Source organism: Bos indicus x Bos taurus, chromosome 1 (assembly GCF_003369695.1).
Source record: "Bos indicus x Bos taurus breed Angus x Brahman F1 hybrid chromosome 1, Bos_hybrid_MaternalHap_v2.0, whole genome shotgun sequence".
Taxonomy (NCBI): Eukaryota; Metazoa; Chordata; class Mammalia; order Artiodactyla; family Bovidae; genus Bos; species Bos indicus x Bos taurus.
Genome location: NC_040076.1, coordinates 67759148 through 67779663, shown reverse-complemented (window position 1 = coordinate 67779663; position 20516 = coordinate 67759148). Strand labels below are relative to the sequence as shown.

The window sequence follows — 20516 nt, the reverse complement described above, 5'->3', positions numbered from 1 at the left end:
AGCTAGTCTTTCCAGCCCAGCTCCAGGTTTCCCAGGAGGCTTCTAAATTCAGTGTTTTGACTTTGATGTTTTTATTGGGCTGCTTCACTTCTTCCAGACTCAGTCTCCTGTCTGGGGTGGAAGGCTCAGCACCTGGCCACTTTGATCTAAATTGGTGACAGAGCTAGGGGCCTTCTCCTTTTCATGGAATGTTGCACAGGATTCAAGCCAACGGGCTTCATCTCTGAGCATCAGAGCCCAGGGCTGTGATGAAGTGTTCTCAGGAAATTCCGTGTTAGCAGAGTTCCCCAGGGATTCCACTCATTCCTTTAAAAGGTATTTTCTAGCCTGTTCCCGGTACTGAGCAAGGCCTGGGGATACAGAAGATGAACATGATGGCCCTGTACCTGTCCTCGGGGAACTTGCAGGGTATATGCATACTGGGGGCAGGTTTCTGCAGTTGCCATGCCTTGTGATAACTGCTGATGAAACCATCTCAGAGGGGTATGGGACCCACCCGGCAGCAGTGATATGTGAATGAGTCAGCAAAGAGCTGACAGCAAAAGCCTGGCACTGTAGAAACTGAAAGGCCTTCAGTGTAGTATACGAGCGTTATCCCCAGAAGGCACAGGGATCAGCAGCATCCACACCCCAAGGAAGGTCAGGAATCTGTGGTTTTAGTAATTCTCCTGGATGATTATTATCAGGCAGGCTAAATTTTGAGAACCACTGCCATTGAGCATAGAAGGCATGGGTGAGGGTATTCCCCAAGAGTTAGAAAGAAGGCTGGAGATGAAAGCTGGGGACAGATCTCGGAAACCCTTGTCTGATGAGTTGGACTTGATCCTAAGAGGCAATGGGCAGCCACTGGAAAAGTGTAAACAGTGGAGTGACATCAGATGTGCTTTTGACAAAGATCACTTTGGCTCCAGAGTGATGGATGTACTGGGGTGGGGACAGGGGACCACAAGTGTGGGAGGTGGTACAGTAAGGACTAGAATGGTAACAGTGGGGATATGGATAGAGGAACCAAGGAAGTTATTTTGTTGATGGAATTGAAGGATGTTAGTCAGTGTCTGGAAATGGGCAGGGGTGGTGGGTAGGGGGCTTGGGAGAAATGGAGATGAGCAGCAGTATGGGGAGAAGAACTGCATTTGGTTTCAGATGTTGGGTTTACAGTATGTGCCTGGGGAGATGGTGTCAGGTAGTGGGATGTATGGGTGGGCTCAGGAGAGAGGTCTGGGCTCCAGGGAAAATGAGGACAGCAAACAGAGGGATAAAGAGAGGAGCTTAGGGTAGTTTGGGGCGCTTGAGAGTTTGGGGGGCAGTGCTGTACCAGGAGGGGTATACTGCCTGGGACTGGCTGTCTGGGAGAGGGACAGACCCTGGGCAAGGAGAAGGAGGATGCTCTGCTCTCCTTACAGGCCCTGTGGCCAGAAGCCACCATGGGGTTTGCAAGGATGGTTACATCTTTTTCTATTTCTGTGAAACTCCTCTCTTACAATGGCTAATGCAGAAAGTTTAGGATGTTGGAGTAGGAGGTGGGGGACTAAAGGCTGACAGCAATAGTAAGATAATAAGAAGAAAGCATCCAGAGGAAAAGAAACTGGTTAGTGACCCAAGAGGTACTGAGAGTTTGGGCATCTGGACCAGTGAGAATTTTACCTGTACTGAGGCCTCTCTCAGCAGGAGAGAGCTCATATAGGTATAAAGCTGACCTGGCCAGCAGTGCAGGGACTAAACAGATGAAGGAAAGTACAGAGAAGTCCTTTGGGGATCTGTTTGGGGAAGAAAGGAGAATGGTCGGGGGAGAAGCTGGGGAGGGGAGGGTAAGACTGGTGTTGGAACACGTACTTTATGCTATATCTTCACCGACACAATGGACATGGGTTTGGGTGGACTCCGGGAATCGGTGATGGACAGGGAGGCCTGGCGTGCTGCGATTCATGGGGTTGCAAAGAGTCAGACACAACTGAGTGACTGAACTGAACTGAACTTTATAACATAGCTTAATTCTTTACAACAAATTTTATTTATTCTCCCCACATTCTTTGAATGGGGACACTAAAGCTCCAAGAGGTTACATAGCAAGTTTTAAGTCACACCCCTTAGGGAGTAACAGGGCTATATTTGAACCCAAGTCCAGGGCCAGAGCCTATGCCCATTGCATTTCTGCAAAGAGACAGAGAAGGGTTTTAAGGCCCTGATTTGAGGATGGGGGAGAGTGTCCAAGGGAGTCAGGAGACAACAGGAGAAAAGCAGCCACATGCTGGGCAACAGAAGGCTTAAGTCCTGTTTCTAATTCAGCCACATGTCATTTTATGAACCCAGCAAGTCATCTGACTTTTATTCAAATCCATCTCCTTTTTCATGAAATGGAAACAATGTGAAGTGCCCTACTTGTGTTTGGTTGGGGTAAGAACCCAGTGAAAAAAGGATGATGACATCATGGATTAGAAACTCAGCTTGCTGAGTCTAGCTCTCTGCAAGAAATCAGGTGCTAGAATCCAGTAACTCTGCTTTCTAGTCCATTAATCATGTTCTCCTAAGCCCAGAACATATATTAATGAATTTCAGCAGATGGGCCTCTAAAGTATACATAGACTAGGATACAGAACATTGTTAATGTTTAAAATAGCTGTGACTGATGGGAACCAAATCAGTTTCAGATGCTAATGAATTCAAACAGGAGATGCTCCAAATTTATTGAACAACCAGAAAACTTTGGCCTTCAACCATATTTAACTATAACACAGAAAGACAGATATTAGTTCAGGCTCTGCTTCTGGCCATGTAAGTTTACCCACAGGCCCCAAGATAGTATAGGGGGAACTTTGGAGTCCTCACTTTTACTGTATGTCATCTTTGCCTCTTTATTAACTCCTCACCCACGGCTCCAGAGGCAGGCACCCTGCCCCCAGAGCTTCTCCCCAGTTCCACCAGTGTGCACAGACTGGGCGGCCTCAGCGTCAGCGCTGTGTTGTCTCACAGTTCTGAAGGCGGTTTCTCCTGAGGCCTCTATCGCCTTGGCCTGCAGGGGGCAGCCTTCTGTTCGTGTCCTCACGCGGCCTTTGCTCTGTGCGTGTCTTCCTGGTGTCTCTCCATGGGCCCAAATTTTCTCTTATAAAGACACCAGTCAGCTTGGATTAAGGTCCACCCTAGCAGCCTCCTTTTAATTTAATCACCTCTTTAAAGTTCCTGTTTCCAAATATAGTCATATTCTGAGGTACTGGGGGTTTAGGGCTTCAATGTATGAATGGGAAGCGGGGGGCAGGGTGCAGCTCAGCCCATAACAGCAGCCCTCCGCGCTCTCCCGCTCCCAGGAGATCAGGTCCTGGCTCTGGGAGGAACCCCCTTTTCCTTCCCAGAAGGGTCACTCTCTTCCAGTTGGGCCCTCCCCCTTCCCATCTGCCCTGGGTGCAGGTGGGCAGGGGCTTCATGGCTCAGCCCATCCCCAGGGTTCTGTACCCCCTCTGGTGCCCACTCTGAGGGGTCTGGGAGTGCCCGGGAGCATTTGCTTCCTAGCATCTCCGGGCTCTTCCTCTCCTAGTCCTAGCCTTCTGCTTTCACATCTGGATTCTTCTCTCTCACTGTAGAAGAAACCTTAGCTTGACATTTCCTCTTCTGTCACCCTGTCTCTCTGTGTCCCTCTCATGTTGGGAATTCTTGATGGGTTAGCTGACTCACTACCTGTTTTCTTGAGAATCTCCTCTAGAGCAACTTCTGACCCCATATCCTGCCCTCTCAAACTGGAGGTGGCGGTGCCTCTCCTGCCCACGCATCACCCGATGTTGGTCGTACCTTCTTAGTGCCCTTCCTCCTCCGTGCTGGGTCTCAGGGACAGTCCCTCCATAGCCCTTCTGCCTCATCCCAGCTCCTTACTGGTGGCATCACCTCGGATAAGACCCTTTTTCATCTTTCACTGTACTTTCCCCCCAAAGAACTGACCCATCCTCACAGTTCCCATTAATGACTGCATGTTTGATCCTGTAATCTTTCTCTTTCACCTTCCACCAACTCTTTCTAGAATTCTGATCCTGGACTTCTAGCCTATATACTGTTTAAACCCTTTTATCAACCGCATTCTCTTAGACCAAGCCAAACTCCTCATCTTTTACTCCCAAATTCCCTATTGCATCAATAAAAATTTTTCCCACTTATTCAAGCAAGAAATCCCTGAGGAATCTTTGTTCCTGTCTCTTGTTTAGCCCTTAAAATCTTTTAAATTTTCTTCCATCTCGTATTTGTATTTTATTTTCTGGAGGCTTTACCAAGGCCAGACCTGGATCAGTTTCTTCTAAGAGTATGGCAATAGCCTCCTAATTGGATTTTCTCATGCCCTAGAATTGGAAAGACCTCCAGAGGTCCTCTAGACTAGCTGGACTCTTGTTTGAGTCAGGACGCCCTGTTACTCAGAACAAAGACCTAACTCGCACATTCATTATAGACCAGAACTGTCCAGTAGAATTTTTCTGTGATGATTGCAATGCTCTCTATCTGCACAGTGGAAACCACTAACCATGTATGGCTGTGAGCACTTGACATGTGACGAGTGTGACTGAGGGACAGAAGTTTTCTATCTTCTTAAATTCTCCCAGCATCTTCATGCCACTGCTCTCTGAAACCAGCCCTGTGCTCTAGCCACCTCCCACCAAACATCATCCTACTGATCTTCCACCAAACATCATAAACAGGACTCTCTACTCTGAGACACTCTGTTCCTAATCAATAGGACTCTTCTCTGCAGGTCAGATCATCACAAGGGACTTCCCTGGCAGCCCAATGGCTAAGACTCCGCTTCCACTGTAGGGGGCAAGGGACTGATCCCTGGTAGGAGAACTAAGGTCCTGCATGCCACATGGTCTGGCTAAATAAATAAGATTATGCCTGGAAATGTCAGTTAACAGAAAATATGCTACCATGAAGAAAAAAAATTTTTTTAAAAGATCATCTTTCAGGTCCACTGTTCTGTGTCCCACCTTCCAGCCATCTCACCAGACACTGTTCTCTCTATCTCCTTCTTTTGAACAACTACATCATGTTGATGGGACAAACATTGTTTAACTTTCTGTTTAACTTTTATTTTGAAATTTCAGAACTAGAGAAAAGTTGTACTATTTAGTACAAATAATCCTTGTATACCCTTCACTCACATTCTTCGAATACTGATGTTTTATCATGTTTGCTTTATCATATATTCTCTCTCCTCTCTGTTTTCCACTTATCTTTCCTTCTACCTCTTCACAAACATATACACATATACATACATGCACTTTATTTTTTATGAGCAGTTTGAAAGTAAGTTTCACATATGGTATCCTCTACACCTATATACTTCAGTATATTCTTCCTAAAAATAAGGACAATCTCTTATAAAACCACAGCTATTTGATGTAGAGTGGTTCAGGAGGATTGCATTGATTAAGCAACTCTTTCCCCTTTTTCATATTAAGGTATAATTTATGCACAATAAAATTCACCCGTTCTATTGCACAGTCCTTGACAAATGTTTATAGTCCTGTGACTACCACCATGACCAAGATACGGCTTCACACCTTAAAACATGTCCTTATGCCCCTCAGTAGTCAGCCCCTCCCATGCCCACCTTTTCTCTGTCCTTATAGTTTTGCCTTTTCTAAAACGGCCTACAGAGTTATACAGTACATAGCCTTTTTCTTCTCTTAGCGGAAGAGAAGGATGAATCATTAAGATTCATCATGCTGTGTATAACAGAAGTTTGTTCCTTTTTGTTGGTGAGTGAGTGGTATTTCCTCATGTGGATGTACCACAGTCATCCATTCTCCAGTTGAAGGGCAGGTTTTGGGCAATCACAAATAAACCCACTACAAACAATCACATACAGATGTTTGTGTGAATGCAGGTTTTCATTTGGATAAGTAGGTTAGATAACTTTTGAACAAGGACCTGAAAAAAATATGAAAACAAGCCATGAAGATAGTTGGGAATATTTTTGCATAGTCACCATATTACTACTTAGACCAATGAATAGTTTTGTGCTGCAAAACTGGTCTGTTTGGGTCATTTATCTTATGTGAGTTATTTGGAGAGTGTGGCCTTAAGAATGGAGGGGACCATTGATTGGTTCCTTCATTTGTTCATTCATTCACTGATCCATTCAACAAACATTAAAAAAATAAATAAAAGCCACCAATCCATAGTCTGTTACAAAAAGGAAGCCTGAGACCCTTGGATCCACACCAAGGACTAAATTTAGTCAGTTTATCTGACATAATTTCCTTTATGAGTTTCCTGAAAGTTAGGGTAAGAGAAGAGTTAGTGAGTTTGGGATTATCCTCACTGAAATGGAGAATGGACACTTAAGCATTTTTGAAGTGTTTATCTCTATGGAGGTTCCAGGGATCCCTCTGGAGGCCCCCCGAGAAGGGATATTCATTTGCTCGTGAGGTTGTCCATGTGAGTCTGCAAGGTCTCCAAAGGCATATTCAAGTGAGGGCTCTGTCTGGATGAGCGGCCAGAGGGTAAGACTGCGCCCTTCCAGGACTTAGGAGCCTTGTGAAAACACAGAAGATAACCTGTGAATGTCTTTGTTTCAGGTGACGCAACTGTGAAAAAGAAACCTGCCCCCAAGACACCTCCGAAGGCAGGTAATTAGTCACAGCAGCATTTAAGGACAAGGGAGTCATCTGGCGTGAGGGGTTTTCCCTTTGCTCTGCTAGACTGATCACTGGGAATGTGGTCCCAGGAGACCACACCCGACCCTGGATTCAAGCTCTGCAGTGGTTGGGCTGAATTTTCCCTGAGTTTCTGCAAGTCTGGGTCCTCCACCCTCTTCCACCACTTGCCTTTTCTCCTCCTCTCCTGGCATAAAGCCTGCTCACCGCTCTGTCCCCTGGTCTGCCCTTGTGGAGATGATCCACCTGTGCTGTTCTCATGGTCTGCTCTGTAGGTCCCTGTCATAGGAAGCACTGTTTGTTTTCCATGGAAAGACGTTTGAGGATGTGAGCCAGTTTGAGCCTGTCAGCCAGAGTGACCCGGATGTTAGATGGCAAGGCACTGCATAGTTAAGAAAGGAGTTAAGACACAAGATTCAAAAAATTAGGGGAAATCACAAATACCAGAGCAACCAACCAACCGAGAGTCATGCTGTGTAAACTGTATGGGTCGCTTCTGTTGGAATTAGGATCAAGAGACCAACAGACCTAGCAGGCCCGTCAGCCTAGGTATGTGGAGCAAAGGTCACTGCCCTCAGTCTCACCCTGAAGGTTCCGGAAAGTGAGAGAGGAGTCCCAGACCAATATGACCGGAAGTATCAGATGGTATCAGAGCATTTGAGGCTCCCTCCTCCTCGAGCTCACTCTCCCTCTTGTCCTCCCCCAGCCATGCCGCCTCAGATCATCCAGTTTCCTGAGGACCAGAAGGTGCGAGCAGGAGAGTCTGTGGAGCTCTTTGGTAAGGTGGCCGGCACCCAGCCCATCACCTGCACCTGGATGAAGTTCCGAAAGCAGGTCAGTCCCAGTGGCCCAAGAATACCCTGCACAAATTCCAGAGCAACTCTGGGCCAGAGGGGATGCGAAACATGATAGAGGGAGCATCACTGTTCACCAAGGGGGCCTTAGACATGCGAGAGCCCCTCACCACCATCACCCACCCACCAAATTTGAGCTCTTAGTAACCTTTTCTTCAACACCTAGCAGGAATGCCTGTTTTATAGACAATTTGTGTGATAGAGTATGAAGGACATAATAGAACAAACCACCCATGGCTCCCACCTGATTTTGATATCTCTGCCTAGAATTCTACTCGGAGTCAGGAAAATCAAACCAGTGACCTGAATGACCTCTCAGACCCCTGAGCTTTCTGTGATTCTGTGCCAGCTTACTGAGCCCTATCTGTGGCAACCACTTAGGCTTAACCGCGTGCCGGAAAGATAAAAGTGCGTCCGAGTATTTGAATAGATGACTTGTACGTTAAACAGAATTTTGGCTTCCTGACCCAGAAATCTAACTACCGTTTATAAGAACAGTCCTATGGGAAAATGTCTGAATTTCCAAATAACTGGTTCCTTTTAAAGGAGCTTGGGGAGCTTATCCGTTCCTCCAGTCCCACGCTGGCAATGTGTACCCACATGCATCATCAGCAGAGACCCCGGAACGGCAGGCTGGCCCTGGGTCAGGAACCCCACAGAAGGTGTTATGACTTCTTGAAGCCTCTGTTGCTCTGTTCCCAACCCATTCAAACTGTCCTAAGGCCCAGAGGTAGGAGGCTAGTACTAGGGAGGAAAGAAGGGTTGTTCTCAAAAGACAAGAAGAGAAGCTGGCCTTTTCCCAAAACGTGTTTGCTTGGGTTTTGTCTGGGTTAGTGTGTCTGAAGTGAGATGCAAATCTCAAGCCTCTTCAGAGACATTTAGCCAAGTCCCAGCTCCATCCAACAGAACTTTCCGTAGTGATGTCATTGTTCTGTATCTGTATCTGTATCTGTATCTGTATCTGTTATCCAGTATGGTAGCCACTAACTACATGTGGCTGTTGAGCATGTGAAATGTGACTACTGCAACTGAGAAACTGAATTTTACATTTCAGTTAGTTAAAAATGGTTATAACAGTTTTGTAGAGATAGAATTCACACATCCGAAAATTCACCCTTTTATAGTGTACACATATTCACAAGGCTGTGCAACTATAACAATTTTCTAATTCCAGAACATTTTTATCACCTCGAAAGGAAAGCCCAGATCCAATAGCAGTCATTTCTTCCCTTCCCCCAGACTCTGGTGACCCTAACCTATTTTCTGTCTCTAAGGATTTGCCTATTCTGGGCATTTCTCATAAATGGAATCATATGTGTTCCTTTGTGTCTGCGTTTTTTTTTTTTAACTTAGCATAATATTTTCAGGGCATATCCATACTGTAACATGAACCAGTACTCCATTCACTTTTATGGCCAAATAATATTCCATTGTCTGGGTGTACCACGTTTTCTTTATTTGTTCATTCACTGATGGACATTTGGGTTATTTGCCATTCAACTAAGATTTGAGTAGCCACATGTGATCGGTACTGGTATTTGACAGCACAGAGGAGGTCGGAACCTTCTGGGTGGGCTTTGTACCTGACTTTGATCAAATGTGTTCTCCCACCCTCCCATCCCAGAGCAGGGGAGCGGGCTGGGATGTTTCTCGTTTCCAGTCTAGGGCAGCGAGTGAAGGCATAGCTTACTCCCAACCCCCAGACCCTGCTCAGCACCCTCCCTGCCTGCCCAGATCTGGGCACTTTCAGAGCAGCTTGGCTCTGGATGCAGGAGAAGGGGTCCTGAGTGGGAAGCCCAGAGTGCAGACAAGACCAGCCCCACACCACTATCCAGCTGCATCTCTTAGGGGGTGTGGGGCGTGGCTTGGAGCCCCCTTCCTTTCTGGCTCAAGTCTCCAGCGCCTGCCCCACTCTCTGCCCCCAGATCCAGGACAGCGAGCACATCAAGGTGGAGAACAGCGAGCAGGGCAGCAAGCTCACCATCCGGGCGGCGCGCCAGGAGCACTGTGGCTGCTACACCCTGCTGGTGGAGAACAAACTGGGCAGCAGGCAGGCCCAAGTCAACCTCACCGTGGTGGGTGAGTCTGGGGAGGGGCATGCAGAAGGCAGGATGGTGGGCTTCCAGGCCTCCCCTTTGGGGTACTCCCCCAGCACACGTGTTCCCTCTGCCCACGGCCTTTCTTTCTCTTCCTGTTCTCACACTGTGGCTGCCCTTCCTGCTTGTTGAGAATCAGATCTTGCACATACAGTGTTTTCCTTTTTCTGTGAATCTCCTCAGGCTTCCCTCTCTAGCCTTGGGAGACCCCAAGTTCCACCACCACAGCTCTCCCTAGCTAGCCCCTGTGACACCCTCTCCCCTGGTCCTGTCCCCTCCCAGTCCCCTGGCAGACCCTCACCTGGAATCAGCGCTGCCTTTCACCTTCACTGCCGCTCTGCCTGAGCCCATGGTGCAGCAGGGAGATGACATCAACTCACAGCCTCAGCCCTGGGCTCTGTCAACATCCAGGCTCAGCAGAGGCATTAGTGCTGGTCAGCGCTGTCTCCCACTTCCCTGTGACAGCCATTCCTTGAGACTCTTTACCCTGCAGGCCTCAGCCTCTGGCCTCTCTTAGACATAGGAGGCATGAGGCATGAACTTGCTCAGCTTGATGGCCCCACACCTGCAGGCGTCTCTCTGTCCCCATGTTGACTCCACCCTCCAGGCTCTGGGGGTTGCCCACCTTTCTCCTCAGACTCCAGGCTCCTGAGGGCTACAAGCCCCCAACCCTCATAAGTCTCCAACCCTTCTTTTTTGCAACTTCTCTTTTTCTCCTATAAATGTTGCCAAGGCTCCCCCATCATCTTCCCCATGTTTACAGGCACAACTCTTGCAGTATCTCGTCTCTCTGGCCACCCTAGTGTCTTTCTGCTCTCTCTCCACAGCCAAACCCTCTGAGAGAGCCAGTCTCTACTCTGAGTCTGCTTCTTCGCCTCACTGGCAACACTCTTTAGCTCCCTGCAGCCTGGCCCCCAGGCCCTGTCCGACTGTGGGGACTGCCCTTCTGAGGCCACTGTGGCCTCCTAACCCCTAGGCCGCTCCCTTTTTCTTGTCTTCTGCATCATAGGACTGAGTTCAGAGTCTGTCTCCAGACTCTTCCCTCTCCACCTCAATTGCTGTGCTTTTCATGCTCGGGTCTACTCTTTCCTGAAATAACAAGCAAGCTTCCTAACTGCCTTCCTGCTGTCTGTCGTGTTCAGCCCACTGTCCGCTCACATGGCAGGCATTCAGGACCTTGAAGGAGCAGCAGATGGACAGCAGGCAGTCCCTGCACAGGTCCCTGCTCAGGTGGTCCCAGTGCACTCATGGGCCTTCACACGAGGTGCACACGAAAGCCTTTCTCCTGGCATTCATTGATTTTATCCTCTTGTGTTTAGTTTCCTTGTGCATGCATGTGTGCGTGCTCAGTCACTCAGTCGTGTCTGACTCTTTATGACCCCATGAACTGTAGCCCGCCAGGCTTCTCTGTCCATGGGATTCTCCAGGCAAGAATACTGAAGTGGGTTGCCATGCCCTCCTCCAGGGGATCTTCCTGACCCAGAGATCGAACCCACATCTCCTGCATTGCAGGCAGATTCTTTACTGCTGAACCACTGGAGAAGCCCTTGGTTTCCTTAGGGCAGGAGTTTTTCTCCCTGGGAATGCCAGTGGGCCAAGGTCTCAGGGAACAGTTTCTCATCTATAAAAGACAGCAGGGACCCTTGTCCCCCTCGCTGTCTCTTTGGTGACTCCAGATGCTTATTCTAATCCGTTCCTCCTGGAGTCAGGAACACTCTGGTGGGTGGGCAGTTGGTACTGGTGATCCAGTTCATCTTTGCCCTCAAATCTGTGCCTGAAGTATCCATTTGGCCCCATGCCCCACCCATCAGCAGGCAGCGGTTTCCAGTTTTCCTTGGTGTTCTCTCTCATCTGCCCTGGCTGGGGGAACTTTAGGGTCAACTCCCTGGAACTGCTCTTCTGCGGCCAGTGCCCCCAGCCCTCGCACTCCGCACAGTGCCACCAGCTCCCCGCCCCCATCACCACCGCACGGCCTGCAGTTGTGGCCTTTTATGGTCTAGTTTCTCATTCTCCTCGGCCAGTGCTGACAGGGCCATTGGCGTGGCTGCCCGCCAGCTGGCAGGAGCAGCATGTTAAATGCCGTCCTGGAAGGGGAATGGAATGGAGGGGAAGGGCTTTCTGTCTGCCTCCCTCTCGGAGAGCTAAGAATAGAATTGCTCAATAAAATGAGAACTTGCATTGATGGACACAGCAAATCCGCATTCATTCAGAGCCTGTGGATTTAGACTCAGTCCAAAGTAAACCTGGATTAAGCCCAGATTTACCTGCCTGTCTCTAGGGACATCTGTGTATTATCTGATCAGGGTTGATTAAGTAGATCTAAAATGTAAATGAGAAGAAACAGAGTTTGTTTGGCCTACTCTGGGCTGTTTCCAGCACTTCGGATGCATCCATTTGTAAGCCCACTAAATAAGGCCGATTTAGCACAACTTCTACTAATTAGCAGTAAACTTCTCCTCTGTATGTTCTTTAAAATACCCCGTTCTTTTCAGGTAGTTTATGACTCCTAGAATTAAAAATCATAAACTATCTGAAAAGAAAGGAGTACTTTAAAGAACATACAAGAAGAGAAGTTTACCACTAACTTTATGACTCCTATTTTTTAAAAAAAGGGCTTCCCAGGTGGCTCAGTGGAAAAGAATCTGCCTGCCAGTTCAGGAGACCCAAGAGACGTGGGTTTTATCCCTGGGTTGGGAAGATGCCCTGGAGGAGGAAATTGCAACCCACTCCAGTAATTTTGCCTGGGAAATCCTATGGGCAGAGGAACCTGAGGCGCTACAGTCCACGGGGTCACAAAGAGTCGGACACGACTGAGTGATTGAGCACACAGCACACGGTTTTAAAAATGATGATCAAAATTAGCCTTTGCCTCAGTTACTTTAAAAGAGTGATGTTTAGCTATTTTGAAGGCTTATTATTATTATTATATGTTAAAGGACAGATAGTGGAGAAAGGGAAGCCTGGCGGGCTACAGTTCAGGGGTCGCGAAGAGTCCCACACGACTTAGCAACTGAACAATGGCAACGAAGGGCAGTGCAGGGACGTGTGGTGCTCAGAGGGCCGCTGCCCGTGCCCGGTCTCCAGCCTCAGCCTGGGAAGGGTGAGGGAGGGCCGCTGCCCGTGCCCAGTCTCCAGCCTCAGCCTGGGAAGGGTGAGGGAGGGCCGCTGCCCGTGCCCAGTCTCCAGCCTCAGCCCGGGAAGGGTGAGGGAGGGCCGCTCCGGTCGGAGAGAGCAGCTTGCCCCAGACGAGGTCCTCATGTGACTAGTCCAGCACAAGACAAACAGACCACTCTGCAGATCTTTAAAGGAGACGAACACAGCAGAGAGGTTCCCCAGGTACCCAGTAACCCCCCAAGGCTATCTGAGCTAGGAACTCGCATGATTTTTAAGGACAGGTGATTTCACTTCATAACACTTGGCTTGGGCTTGAGCAAGATGCTTTCTTGATCTTATGTGGCCTGATAGCCTAGAAAATAACAGGCCCCTGGAATGAGGGTTTGGAGACATTTCGAATCTCCTTTTGGCTCTGCCACTGGCCAGCTGGGTGTTCTCGGTAAGCACAGCACCTTGCCTAACCCCAGAGGGCCAGGATTACCCAGGTGCACAACCTAGGGGCCCTCGCAGCCCTGCCAAAGTTTAAAAGCTGCAGGTGCGTGCAAAGGGAGGTCAAGGTGGGCTTCGATCCAGTCAAAGACCATCTTCAAATGCACAGGTGCATAGAGATTGTCAGCAGAGAGAAGCATCAGAGATGAGATCCTTCGATTTCCCAGAAGTGAGAACATTTACTAAACATTTTCTAATCCTGGATCTATTGCCACCAAAGACCCTTCCCTTAGACTCAGCATTTCCCATTCGGCTAGGCCAGTGTCCAGGGAGTTATGAGAGAATTCCACAGAAACATGGAGCTCGGGGCCCCAGTCACCGAGCCCACCTGGCCTTTGCCAGGCCGTGCCCAGGCCTCCCTCCCAGACTGAGTTTGTCTGCGTCATCCCCAGCTTGTCCAGCCTCTGTGTGCACTCTGTAGGTTGGAAAGAACAGAAGGCATCAGGCACAGCCCGTGGCTCTAAGGGCAGTTGCGGAGGTGGGGGCTTCCAATCTCCCATGACTTCAGACTTGCCTCTGTTCTGAACTCCCTAATTTGGCATCAGATTCCTTGAAAGCATTGAGGTTTCACTTGGAATTAAAAATGTTCTCTCCAGTTTTGCATCTTCTCTTGTGCTTCAGGCCATGACATATGACTGGTGCCTGTTTTTTCCTCTTTCAGCCAAGAGACATTTGGAGCAGGTTGGGGGATTAATAGTACCTCTTCCAAAATAGCCATTTCTCAAAGTTTTCTCTTTTTCACTAAAGCAGGAGGGGAATATATCAGTCAGTAGAGTGTATCTATATTTGTTGTCTCAAACTACAGGACACTGAACGTGTCCAGTCAGAAGTTTTCCAGGCATATCCTCTAAAGGAGGCAAGGAGTCTGTCTTTCATCCTTCTTAGGTCTTTTTACTTCTTTTGCTGGATCTTAGAGGATTTGAATCACTTGCCTGTAAGAGAGTTTAGAGTAATAAACATCTTAGCCAACACCAGAAATATTTATAAAAAGACCAATATATCTTTTAGAACAAACAGTTTTTCTAAGAGAACATGTTGAACAACCAGTGAAAGTGGTTCCATCACAAGAGGCCTCCAGAGTGACTGTCACCAGCAGGGAGGGGCTGTCACAGCCCCAGAGTCATTCCAGGGCGAGTCAACCCAGATTTGGGCTGCAGGGGATGAATGGCTTCCAGGCAGTGCATTCCTGGCTGGAATGAAGAAGCAGCAGGATTTGGAGGGGAGGGGATGAACATGTATGTGTATAGGCATGTATGGTATGTATGTGTATAGGTACATGTGTATGCACACGTATGTGTGTATGTGTGTGTTTATATGTATATGTATATACACACATACACACACAGAATGTTTTTTTTTCTTCTCCATGTGCTTTGGTCATCTGCAGGAATTTTCTTTGGCCTTCCTACCTAGCTGAGGGGTAGGAAAGTAGGAATCAAGTACATTACCTGGGTTTGCTTTATTTGATGCTCGCAAAACCCCTGAGAGACTGATATATAACCCCACTTTCCAAATGAAAAAGCAAAATAGTCTTGAAAGTTAAGGAATTAGTTGGAATTCACATAGCTTACAAATTCGCAGAGCATAATACATGACCTTTTTTGTTTGAGAACTCTAAAACTCAGATTGCCTTGGAGGAGATGAAGGTTACTGAAGATCTGTATCTGTCACTAAACCGACTACCTACACAGACTAAATCTGAAAAATAGGAGAATTTTGTTCAGAATTTTGTTCAGATGTGCTTAATCATGCTTAGTTGCTCAGTTGTGTCTGACTCTTTGCAACCCCTTGGACTTTAAACCACCAGGCTCCTCAGTCCATGGGATTTTTCAGGCAAGAATACTGGAGTGGGTTGCCATTTCCTCCTCCAGGGGATCTTCCAGACCCAGGGATCAAACCCGCATCTCCTGTGTCTCCTGCATTGCAGGCGGAGATGAACAACTGTCAAAAATCTCAAAACTCAAGAACCTCATTAATGAACATACTGGCTGCTGTGATCTGCCTTGAAGTTGGCAGTGTTACTGGTTCTTAGCATTACTGGTCTGAGTAGGAAGGTGGCCAGCCCAAGGGACTGCTCCTAGTTTGTATCTTTGGCTCATTTTCCGGCCCTTAAAGATGACTGTGATTTGCTACTGTGGTTTGCTTTGAAATTCTCTATCTCATTTTATACCAGTCCTAGGAGGTTGGAGGGCTTCCCTGGTAGTTCAGTGGTAAAGAATCTGTCTGTGATGCAAGATACCCAGGTTTGATCCCTGGGTCAGGAAGATCCCCTGGAGGAGGGTATGGCAACCCACTCCAGTATTCTTGCCTGGGTAATCCCATGGACAGAGGAGCCTGGCAGACTACAGTCCATGGGGTCTCAGAGTCGGACATGACTGAACAACTACGCAGCAGCAGCAGGAGGATGAAGAGAGGGTGGGAGTAATGTTTTATAAAGTCAGAAATGAACTTCTGCAGTATTGATGACAGCTGCTGCTGCTAAGTTGCTTCACTCGTGTCCGACTCTGTGCAACCCCGTAGATGGCAGCCCACTAGGCTCCTCTGTCCCTGGGATTCTCTAGGCAAGAATACTGGAGTGGGTTGCCATTTCCTTCTCCAATGCATGAAAGTGAAAAGTGAAAGTGAAGTCGCTCAGTCGTGCCCAACTCTTGGCGACCCCATGGACTAGAGCCCACCAGACTCCTCCGTCCATGGGATTTTCCAGGCAAGAGTACTGGAGTGGGGTGCCATTGCCTTCTCCGATTGATGACAGCAAGGCTACTCAAACAGGATGTTTTCCTAAGAATATCTCATGACAACCTTGTGATCCAATGCTGTTATCATGCACATTTTCAGAGGAGGAAACTGAGGCACAGAGGCTGAGAAGTAGTGAATGAAGACAGAGCTGTATTCAAGCCCTGTGTGTAACTTCAGCGCTCACTGTGCTGTACTGACCCTCAGCAGGGCAGGCGTTTCCCGTGTCCCAGAGAAAGCAGAGACTGGTTCCTGTTATGTCTGAGGCCACTGGCCTCAGGCCTGGAGGAGACACATGCACATACACACATTGAACTCTCTTTCGAGACATATTTTTGATGGGAAGCAGTCCACACCTCCTGCGGAGCTTCCTAGATCTGTTTACACTGAGAAATATGTTTATGACTTGGGCAAAGCACAGGAAATCATGACGTGTAGACTAGAAACTAGCCAAAAAAGACGGTATATTCAAGCAAATAGTATTTGTGTTTGTTGGGCTTTCCACATAGACAGGTGTTTGCATAGGTGTGACTGTGCAGAGGAGGGAAAGAGAGCCGGGACCAGGGACCACAGCTGCTTCTCCCTCGTTGTTGTTCAGCTGCTCAGTTGTGTTCGACTCTTTGCAACCCAGCAGACTGCAGCACACCAGGCTTCCCTGTCCTTCACCATCTCCTGGAGCCTACTCAAACTCATGTCCATTGAGTCAGTGATGCCATTCAACCATCTCATCCTCTGTCTCCCCGCTTCTCTTCCTGCCTTCACTCTTTCCCAGCATCAGGGTCTTTTCCAACGAGTCAGCTCTTTGAATCAGGTGGCCAGAGTATTGGAGCTTCAGCTTCAGCATCAATCCTTTCAATGAATATTCAAGATTGATTTCCTTTAGGATTGACTAGTTTGATCTCCTTGTTGTCCAAGGGACTCTCAAGAGTCTTCTCCAGCACCACAGTTCGAAAGCATCAATTCTTCGGCATTTAGCCTTTTGTATGGTCCAGCTCTCACATCTGTAAATGACTAGCTAATTCAAAAACCTTCTCACCCTGCAATTCTGCACAGCTGAATGATGCTATGCTTCTGTTTCCCCAGACAAGCCAGACCCCCCAGCCGGTACACCTTGTGCCTCTGACATCCGAAGCTCCTCACTGACCTTGTCCTGGTATGGCTCCTCGTATGATGGGGGCAGCGCCGTACAGTCATACAGTGTCGAGATCTGGGACTCAGTGGACAAGACGTGGAAGGAACTAGCCACGTGCCGCAGCACTTCTTTCAACGTCCAGGACCTGCTGCCTGACCGAGAATATAAGTTCCGTGTGCGTGCTATCAATGTCTATGGAACCAGTGAGCCAAGCCAGGAGTCTGAACTCACAGCCTTGGGAGAGAAACCTGAAGAAGGTAGGCTGCCTTCCTTTCATCACTGGCTTGAGATAAATGTACATGACTTACCTTGTGTGTGTAGAAGTCTGAATGGAGAGTGGTACAGGGGAACTGACAAGACTTTGCTGGTGACTGTCAGGGTCTTTTGGGATCTTGCTTTCCAATGTATATACTGAACCATACTCTAAAAGGGGTACCTGTGATCTTTCAAAAAATATTGAACCAGCAATTTTGATACACTGCCACCAGGGGGCGATGGTGTGTTAATCAGGAGTTCAGTTCAGTTCAGTCCTCAGTCCTGTCTGACTCTGCGACCCCATGAATCACAGCATGCCAGGCCTCCCTGTCCATCACCAACTCCCAGAGTTCACTCAGACTCACGTCCGTCGAGTCAGTGATGCCATCCAGCCATCTCATCCTCTGTCGTCCCCTTCTCCTCCTGCCCCCAATCCCTCCCAGCATCAGAGTCTTTTCCAATGAGTCAACTCTTCACATGAGGTGGCCAAAGTACTGGAGTTTCAGCTTTAGCATCATTCCTTCCAAAGAAATCCGAGGGCTGATCTCCTTCAGAATGGACTGATTGGATCTCCTTGCAGTCCAAGGGACTCTCAAGAGTCTTCTCCAACACCCCAGTTCAAAAGCATCAATTCTTTGGCACTCAGCCTTGTTCACAGTCCAACTCTCACATCCATACATGACTACAGGAAAAACCATAGCCTTGACTAGACGGACCTTTGTTGGCAAAGTAATGTCTCTGCTTTTGCATATGCTATCTAGGTTGGTCATAACTTTCCTTCTAAGGACTAGGCGTCTTTTAATTTCATGACTGCAGTCACCATCTGCAGTGATTTTGGAGCAAAAAAAAAAAATAAAGTTTGACACCGTTTCCACTGTTTCCCCATCTATTTCCCATGAAGTGATGGGACTAGATGCCATGATCTTCGTTTTCTGAATGTTGAGCTTTAAGCCAACTTTTTCACTCTCCACTTTCACTTTCATCAAGAGGCTTTTGAGTTCTTCTTCACTTCCTGCCATAAGGGTGGTGTCATCTGCATATCTGAGGTTATTGATATTTCTTCTGGCAATCTTGATTCCAGCTTGTGTTTCTTCCAGCCTAGCATTTCTCATGATGTACTCTGCATATAAGTTAAATAAGCAGGGTGACAATATACAGCCTTGACGTACTCCTTTTCCTATTTGGAACCAGTCTGTTGTTCCATGTCCAGTTCTAACTGTTGCTTCCTGACCTGCATACAGATTTCTCAAGAGGCAGGTCAGGTGGTCTGGTATTCCCATCTCTTTCAGAATTTTCCACAGTTGATTGTGATCCACATAGTCAAAGGCTTTGGCATAGTTAATAAATAATCAGGAGTACAGTCCTGGAAAGCTGGAATTCAGGTAGACCTACATACAGTTTCAGCATCTTCCCCTACCATCCCTCTCCCTCCTTTCTGCACTCCTATTTGAGGGCCTACTCAGTGTCAGGTACCTGGGAAATGAAGACCACTAAGAGAAGAAGCTTAAAATCCAACAGTGAAAATCTAACAAAGTCTATAGTGAAGACCATAGTTAAGACTAACTATCTTGAGATGGGCCACATCCATTTGATATTATAGCAGTAAAAACAAATTGTGGAGATACAGCAGAAAGCATGAATAGTTTTGCCATAAAGCTTGGGAAAGTCTTCCTAGAGGTAATACTTACATTGAGTCTTGGAGAAAGGAATAGGATTCCAAGAGACAGGTCAGACAGAGAGAAGCATTCCTCACAAAGGAAACACCGTGAGCAAAGTTACAAATTGGTAGAAACCACATTTTGAGTCTCTCATGTGTGGCCAGGGGAATATGCTGCGTGAGGTAGAATAGGAGGAAGCAACACAAAAAGATAGTCTAGATAAAATTGTGAGCTATCAAAGGTTTTCAAGTAGGGGCTTGATATAGTTAGGTCTTTTTTTTTTTTTTTTTTTTTAGAGTTTGAGGAAGTGTAGACCTTTACAACTCAAGGTGTGGTCTGGACCAGCAGTCTTGGGATCCTGGGAACTTGTTAGAGATGCAGATTCTCCACGCCCGCCCCGTCCCCACCCCCCCCACCCCCACCCCCCGCCACTTCCCTAATACCTTTTGAACCTTCATTTTAACATCATCCACCCTCAGCCCCCCATGGATTCATATACACATGAATGTTTGAGAAGCACCTGAGCAGATGGGGTGGGGGGTGAGATTGAAGTCAGTAAGATATTGATTGGGCCTCTCTGTTGTAGTCCAGGAGAGGATAGTAAGGGAACCTTAGGAGGTAGAATTCACCATTCCTAATCACTTCTTGGGCAGGGAAAAGTTAGAAGACTCTAAGATTACTCCCACATCTTGGCTTGTAACTAAACACAAATTCAGGAGCCATTTAGAGATTATTATGTTTTATGGTGGCTAACATATTTAACACTTGCTATTAATATATAGCCAGATTAAAGCATTTTGCATGCATTATTTCACACATCTAACTCAATGAAGTAGATACTATTATTACCCCCTTTTTACAGATAGGGGTGCTGAGGTTTAGAGGAATGAAGCTACTTGCCCAAGGTCACAAAGCTTGAGAATGGTGTGCTGAAGCTTGAACTCAGAGCCGTCTGGCCCTGAGCCTGAGTTCCTTTGGTTACACTGATGGAGGAGGTTAGGCTGCCTCTTAGTGATTTAGAGGTTAGATAGCAGGGAGTCCCAGAGGAGGTGGAGGCTCTGGTTTTGAGGTGTCTGAGGGCTGTCCACAGGGAGGTGTCTTCAGACTGTTGAATGGTTGAGTCCAGAGCTCAGGAGAAAGGTTTAAGCTCGAGCTGTCTTCACTGTTGAATTGGTAATTGAAGCCATGAGCATCAGTGAGGGCACAGAGAAGTTGGTAAGGAAAGTCAACACTGATGCAGAAATGAAGAAAACTGCATGACCGGGAGAAAGGACGAAGAGGGGAAAGAACCAAGGGGGGTTGCTGTGTTGCAGAAACACAGGAAGCAGCAAGTGGCAAAGAGGAAAGAGATGAGGGTGCAGGAGGATGTCTGGGTTTAGCCCTTTGCTGTGCAGTGATCTTTGAGAGCAAAGTCCATAGCTCTTCTGTGCGTGCTCAGTCACTCAGTGGTGTCCAGCTCTTTTGCAATCCCATGGACTACAACCCATCAGGTTCCCCTGTCCAAGGACTTCCAGGCAAGAATACTGGAGTGGGTTGCCATTTCCTATTTTGGG

The 20516-nt window shown here is 47.6% G+C and overlaps 1 protein-coding gene across 4 annotated transcripts in view; it reads left to right on the top strand.

Annotated features, from left to right (window-relative positions):
• The window catches only part of MYLK (myosin light chain kinase), a 280259-nt gene that overhangs the window by 220137 nt on the left and 39606 nt on the right, over positions 1-20516 (top strand). For all 4 annotated transcript variants that reach the window (XM_027535988.1, XM_027536006.1, XM_027536083.1 and 1 more), the window contains 4 exons: positions 6555-6605; positions 7339-7466; positions 9412-9565; positions 17002-17307. In XM_027535988.1, the coding sequence (XP_027391789.1) occupies positions 6555-6605; positions 7339-7466; positions 9412-9565; positions 17002-17307 (639 nt within the window). The remainder of the gene's footprint in view (positions 1-6554; positions 6606-7338; positions 7467-9411; positions 9566-17001; positions 17308-20516) is intronic.